Below are 6,216 nucleotides of genomic sequence, written 5' to 3'. Positions count from 1 at the left end.
TGTTATTTTTCTATAGACACTCCTGTACTAATTTTTTTTTCAGCCACAAAGCATGTTACCAAATTAGACAAACACTGAGAATCTCCCACATTCCTGTTCCCCCTTCCCAACAGTAGTAAACACCTCATTACTCTACTAAATGATGAGGTAGCATCATAACCCATGCCAAAGTGGTTTACATTTACGTAGGGACAGCTCAGTGGCTGTCCCTTCCATATACACTGTAAAGGCTGACCGTCCACAGTACTTGAGCCTAATTGTGGTGAATATGATATAAAGGATAAACATTTCCAATAACATATACAGTGTAAAGAAAAGTATCAAGTACTTATGTGGCCCCCACCCACATATAATTTACAAATTCAAGGACCCATGTGAAGTGCTGCATCTGCCTGGGAAACCCCACTGTGCCTCGATTATCAATAATCAATAATTGTTCTTAGAACTCGCATGCAAGGTTAGAGCAGCAGTAAGTGAATGTCCAGGCAATACAGCTCCTTCTGTAGCCTTCTTATTCCATGAAATTCTTGCAATAGTATTGTATGGCATATCTTATCCGTACAAATTATGACTGTTGAGCAACAAAACAATGCAGTTACAATACAGATAGCTATCTCACATAAAATCCTTACCTTAAATTTTACAAAAGATATAACCCGAATCATATAATATTCATAACATGTACATGTAAGATGTGATTAACAAAGATCCTATTCGCAGTTCAGCTTGCGATTGGCTGGCCATAAGCACACAGGTTCCCCGTACTTGATTTTCTTTTGCTATTGGCCGTGTGATCATGAACCTCCTTAATGGGCCACACCCAGGTAATATATAGGCAGAGCCATTTAATCTTTGTACGTTAGTAAATTGGGCACGGACACGGAAATGGAGAAGGGGTCAAATGGCAAGCCTCTGGTTGCTGGCGCTCGTGGAGGTATTGTTTGCAGGTATTCTAGGTTTTAATCAAACTTCTTGACTGTGTTGTATGAACACGACGTAGACTGAGTTTCCAGGAGGAGCTTCTGTTATAACCGAATTTACATAGATTGTATTCCGCCCCCCCCCCCCCCCAAATGCGTAAATTGTACCTTAAAGACGTGAGTTTCATTTTAAGGTTCTGTTTATGTAAAGACTAAGTCTATGGTTCCTTTCCTGTGTCCAACGAAACTAATATCCATTGATGTTTTTTTATAAAGCAAAATTGCAACAGGGAAAGTTGGTCTTCTGCACACATCTGCAGATAATTAAACTGCGTCTGAGTTGCGCCAGCGGCTGGTTGGGAGTCGCGCTGTGACGTAGCGGCGGTGTCATTCGATCCCATGCAAAGCTCTGTAGCTCGAAGACCGAAATGGAGCGAAGTGGCGTTATGTATAGGAATGCCGGCCTTTATGCCTTGAATGCATATAGGGCGCCTTGCAGGTAGGAAGCAGCTGTACACTTAAGCTGTCTTAAACTGTGCCCGAAAGAACTTCGTACTTGTAGTGTAACGACGCTGCATTGGCTCGGTATGGCAGTCTTCCCCCCCCGCCCGCCTCGCCTTCAATGTTTACATCCGGCTTCGCAGCACAAAGGATCCCACGCTCCGCGCGTCTCAACTTCGGTTTGCGTGCAGGGCTCTCCGTTGCAAGCGGTCTTGCTGTCGGACTCTCAGCTCCTCACGTAGTTTTGCTTTGCTGCCACGGTGCAATTAAACTGACCAGTGGGCTTCTCTTGTGTTAAGTGCTTTGTCGAGTGTCATTTGTTTTGTATTCGTTGCGAAAATTTTGAACGTTCGTTACGTTCAAAAGTTTCCATTCGGTTGCATCCAAATTCGTTAGTTTTTGAAAGGTTGTGACTTAAAATTTCACCTGGATTTTAGCTCAGCTGAAAGTGACATACTTTAACAACAAAAAGATTCCCAACGGAACGGGGATGTCTAGAAAACGCAGTGAGCAGTTAGTGTCCTGAGTGTGTGTCTCTTTCAGGCAGTTCCTCAGTGGCTCTTGCAGATTTGGCCCCAGTTGTCACTTCTCACATGAGCTGCCATCAATGCCAATCTGCAGATACTTCCAGAAAGGAGTCTGCTGGTTTGGAGACCGCTGCAGGTGAGGCTTTTTAATTCATTAAGAACTAAGTCTGTCTGTAGAGACTTGGTCTCGTTATCTGGGACCTCTGTTAAACCAAAAAATGTGTTCTAGGTACCAGCATGTCCCCCACCCTGGCAGCATGATGTCAGAGAGCAGACGGGCCTCTGCTCCAGTTGTCCAACCCCCGACGTGGGGCTTTCACCTGTTGCCAGGGCGCCGTGGCTCTGAGCCCTCCCTGTCGCCCATCCCGGGATCCCAGACGTGGGGCCGGCGGCGCTCCGACCCCCTAGTGTCTGGCATGGTTTTACAGCAGTCTAGCTTTGAGCACCTGCCGACAGACATCGTTGAAGAGGAAGAGCATGGGGTCGGTGAGCCTGTTCCCAGGCCTCTGCAGGGTAGTCCATCAGACTTGTACCGACTGTTTCTGTAGCCTTCCAGAGCACAAGATCATTCAGCAGTTTAATGGTGGCCGAATAATTATTTGATATTGAACAATTCCTAATGTTTCTTGCTGTAGTGTCAGGGTCGGACTCCGCACACTCCAGCTGCAGTGTGCCCTTTACAGTCTCCCAGTTTGGCTCTGGTCCTGTATGCAGCGGTTCCCTGGCCACCAGCCCCCTTATAATTGAAGCGGACTCCGTTCCCGGCGCAGCAGAGGAGACAAACCAGGGACCCAGTGCTGGGACAGAAACCATGGTTTGTCTAATGCAGCTAGTCATATTTGCACTCTAAGACCATTCAGCATGTGGAAGCCTGTGCAGGCATCTTTCTTGACTGCTAGTGAAATTTTTTGACTTAAAGTGTAAAATATAGGGGAAATACCCCTTTTAGCTGTAACCTTTCAGATTCAACAATATTGTGGTTCCAATCAAATTAATAGTGCAAGATTTGGCGTTCTGAAGTCATCGTGTAGTTGTGACTGAGGGTGAAGAACTTAATGATTCCCTAGTATGATTGTTAGCTTAACGACCCTGACATGGAAGTGCTGGTGGGGGGGAAAAGCCCTCAGCTCCAGGTACTTTAGCAGTGGCTTTGGTCTTGGTGATGTGATTCGTTTAGCCCAGGGGTGTCAAACTCCAGTCCTGGAGGGCTGGAGCCCTGTGTAGCTTAGTTCTTTCCCTGTTCCACCATCAATGATTCAGCTCATGAGCTGTGTGGTAATTAGCACAAGGAGCTGAATCAGGTGTGTTAAACGAGGGGAAACCCAAAAATGTGCAGGGCTCTGGCCCTCCAGGACTGGAGTCTGACACCTGTGGTTTAGACAATGCTGGTAACATTGCAAATTTATTGCTAACTCCCCCCCCCCCCCCCTAGTTGCTTCAGACCAAAGCTGCCCTTATGCATCTTCCCCTTGTCTGGATCTTTGTAGAAGACTTCCAACCAGCAAGAGATGGCGGATGGTGCAGCAGCAACCTTAACTGGGCCTCTGCCTGAGTATGAGCAGAGCAAGGACGTGGCCTGTGGCATCTGCATGGACAAGGTGTACGAGAAGGTTTGCCCCCAGGACAGGCGCTTCGGCATCTTGCCCAACTGCAGCCATGCCTTCTGCCTGGGGTGCATTGTCACCTGGAGGAAGACGAGGGATTTCCAGGAAGAAGTCATCAAGTGAGGACAGGCTCAGATGTTCACTGGGATTTAACAGCATCTGTCTGCAGCTCAGCCTTTACTGTAACTGCATCTTCTGATTTGGCTGCATTGAAGTAACTTCCCCTGTTTTAAGCACTATAATCAAGTCTTGAGCTATACATGGCTTTACCCAGTGGAAAATGTTTTTAATTTCCCTGTTATACTGGAGTTTAAACTTTGAGAGATTAATACAAAAGTACTTCTCTCAGATGTGTATATGCTGCTTGACTGTTTTGGAACATCACCCATCTGTCCCCTAGAGCCTGTCCCCAGTGCAGGGTGAAGTCCCCGTATTACATACCCAGCAAGTACTGGGTGAGTGATGGGGAGCCCAAGCAGACGCTGATCGCTGCCTTTAAGGAGAAGAGCAGGTTGGTGCCACACGACTGCTTGCTTGCTAATTAATAGTCATAGAGGTGATGACAACAGTAGTAATGGTGATATTTAAATACTTTTCTGGTCAATAATTCATTGTCCTTCCTCCCTAGTAAAATCAGGTGTACCTTTTTCATGCGACATGGATGCTGCCCCTTTAAATCTGAATGCATCTACCGCCATGACTTACCCAGTGGCTACCAGCCTCGCAGATGCCGTTCTCCTACGGTAATGCACCTTAAGTAGCTACTGACCACTGTTCCCTACCCTGTTGGCAAATCTGTCAAGCAGGCTATAGGAATTCATTGCCTTGTAGTGCAAATGTGTAAATGAATAGTAGTAATCCTTCCTAGTATAACTGCATGCTGATACTCACTGGATTTAGTTTTGGCTGCAGTAAGTTTGGACTTTGGTCTGTTTTCATGGTCTAGATGTTATTGGTGTACATTTGTAGCAATAGTATAGCTTCTACTCTTGGCACAAAATTTTAACTTTGCCATCAGGAGCTGCTCACTCATTAGTCTCCATGTGCATCTTCAGTGACTTGACTTGTGTGCAAGGAAAGTCATACGGTACATTTCACTTAATTCTGTGCAAGAATTGTGCTAAGGCCTAATTAGCTTGTCCAAACATTCCAGCATGTGTTAGCAAATCAAGCAGAAGTTTGTGTAGTTCTGTAAGATATGGAACCACCTAGAAAATGACTGACTGCAAAATAATCAATTTTTGCAGCTAATCAGCCATTTGCAGCATTTACTGTGAGGTTTTCCTTTATGGGTGTGCCAGGTAAAACAAGCACATGCAGTGATAGCAGTGACTTTAAACAACTGGCTGTGAAATCCTGGCAGTTCACATCCATAGTACGATGTGCAGGTATTGGTAGAATGTCATTGTAGGTTATGTATATATTACACTGCCAAAAGTTATATTTTGTTTGTTACTTATGGTTAAGGTTAGAGCTGGGTAGGGGTTAAGGCTGTCATTGTTGGGATTAAGCTTTTCCCCCATAGAAATGAATGAATGGTCCCCACAAAGAGGAATACAATTTTGTGTGTGGAATATGGTTGAAGTTGAGTATTTAATGGTACTTGGAGTTTGAATGTAATGCTGCATTTAAAAATCCACCAAAGGGAATAGTCTACATCAGGTTGAAGGAAGGACATAGGATGGAGTGCTTTGTTCTCGGCGTGTAGGCTAACCCTCTGCACATAGGCCTACAGCAGGACCTTGGAGGAGCTTGATGGTGAGAGCCTACAGCTACTGCACTGCTTCATCGCTCTGACCCTGTTGGACAGCGACGACTTTCTGGATGAGGATGATGAAAGCTACTTGGACGATGACTACGAGTCCCTCTGAGCTGTTTCCACCACCTGCTGACCAAGGTTTCCTGTTAAGGGACAAATCAACCCTGGTAGCTTAGGTGGTTTGGGGGGGGGGACTTCGGTCTGTGCACAAGGTACAGCTAACTTCTTGGGTCAGATTATCACCCTCACTGACTTCTGTTCCCCAAAGTTTCCACTTATTTGTCCGTTTTTGAATTTGTAACGATAGCCTGTGGCCATTTTGTTGAAATGGCTCATTTGTTGTACAAAATGATTATCTGAAGAAAATTCAGAATGGGGGGGGGGGGGTTAACAGCCAAATTGTTTTTCTAATTCAATGGCAGTATTGCAGAAAATGACTGAATGGTCTGAATATGACTTGTTAAAGGTGCTTTTTAAGATTGTATAGTGCAATTAAGTTAATCGATCTTGCTAGATGCAGAGAAGAGGGAAATCTCTGAATATTGTATTGCTTGTTATAATTAATCCATTCCATTATTGGAAATAGTGAGTGTATACTACCTTAATGTATGAAACAAGATTTTAGATTGCATTGTTAATTTTTATACATGAACTGAAATGGAATGTTAAGTGTCCCCATCCCACCCATGCTACTTTTAAAGTCTCCTAATGTGGGGGGGGATAACTTTCTATTAGTGAAAGCCCAGGTGCTTGGTGTCCGACTGTACCAATGGAGTTCACTTTGAAGGGTTTTTTTATTATATGTTCACATTGGAAAAAAGAATAAAACATTTGTTTCACAAACGTGTGCTCAAATGTAAAGTCTCCGTGCTTTGGGGTATTTGGCGTGTCTGTGGTCAGGCCAA

The 6,216-nt window shown here is 44.8% G+C and overlaps 1 protein-coding gene across 7 annotated transcripts; it reads left to right on the top strand.

The window, feature by feature from the left end:
* The first annotated feature begins 828 nt into the window (after positions 1-828).
* Positions 829-6,154, top strand: mkrn4 (makorin, ring finger protein, 4). Of its 7 annotated transcripts, XM_023793411.2 has the most exons (9): positions 1,274-1,419; positions 1,965-2,084; positions 2,178-2,461; positions 2,584-2,762; positions 3,436-3,671; positions 3,953-4,063; positions 4,181-4,295; positions 4,854-4,940; positions 5,261-5,399. In XM_023793411.2, the coding sequence occupies exons 1-8, from the start codon at positions 1,349-1,351 to the stop codon at positions 4,902-4,904; spliced, it is 1,167 nt and encodes a 388-aa protein (XP_023649179.1). In that variant the 5' UTR covers positions 1,274-1,348; the 3' UTR covers positions 4,905-4,940; positions 5,261-5,399. The 7 variants fall into 7 exon arrangements, with proteins under 7 accessions (XP_023649176.1, XP_072569389.1, XP_023649179.1 ...); XM_023793408.2 differs by lacking the exons at positions 1,274-1,419; positions 4,854-4,940 and adding an exon at positions 829-947 and having other exon boundaries at positions 5,280-6,154; XM_072713288.1 differs by lacking the exons at positions 1,274-1,419; positions 4,854-4,940 and adding an exon at positions 860-934 and having other exon boundaries at positions 5,280-6,154.
* The last annotated feature ends 62 nt before the right edge of the window (positions 6,155-6,216 follow it).

Source organism: Paramormyrops kingsleyae, chromosome 6 (genome assembly GCF_048594095.1).
Source record: "Paramormyrops kingsleyae isolate MSU_618 chromosome 6, PKINGS_0.4, whole genome shotgun sequence".
NCBI classification, from domain to species: domain Eukaryota; kingdom Metazoa; phylum Chordata; class Actinopteri; order Osteoglossiformes; family Mormyridae; genus Paramormyrops; species Paramormyrops kingsleyae.
The sequence above is the reverse complement of the archived record's forward strand: the minus strand, read 5'-3'. Positions and strand labels throughout refer to the sequence as shown.

Excerpts from the sequence above, each read along its gene's own strand:
- mkrn4 (XM_023793407.2), top strand. The coding sequence starts at position 1,349 with ATGGAGCGAAGTGGCGTTATGTATAGGAATGCCGGCCTTTATGCCTTG. Across the intron at positions 2,763-3,435 it reads GTGCTGGGACAGAAACCATG|AAGACTTCCAACCAGCAAGA; the intron begins GTTTGTCTAATG and ends GGATCTTTGTAG. Across the intron at positions 4,064-4,180 it reads GCCTTTAAGGAGAAGAGCAG|TAAAATCAGGTGTACCTTTT; the intron begins GTTGGTGCCACA and ends CTTCCTCCCTAG.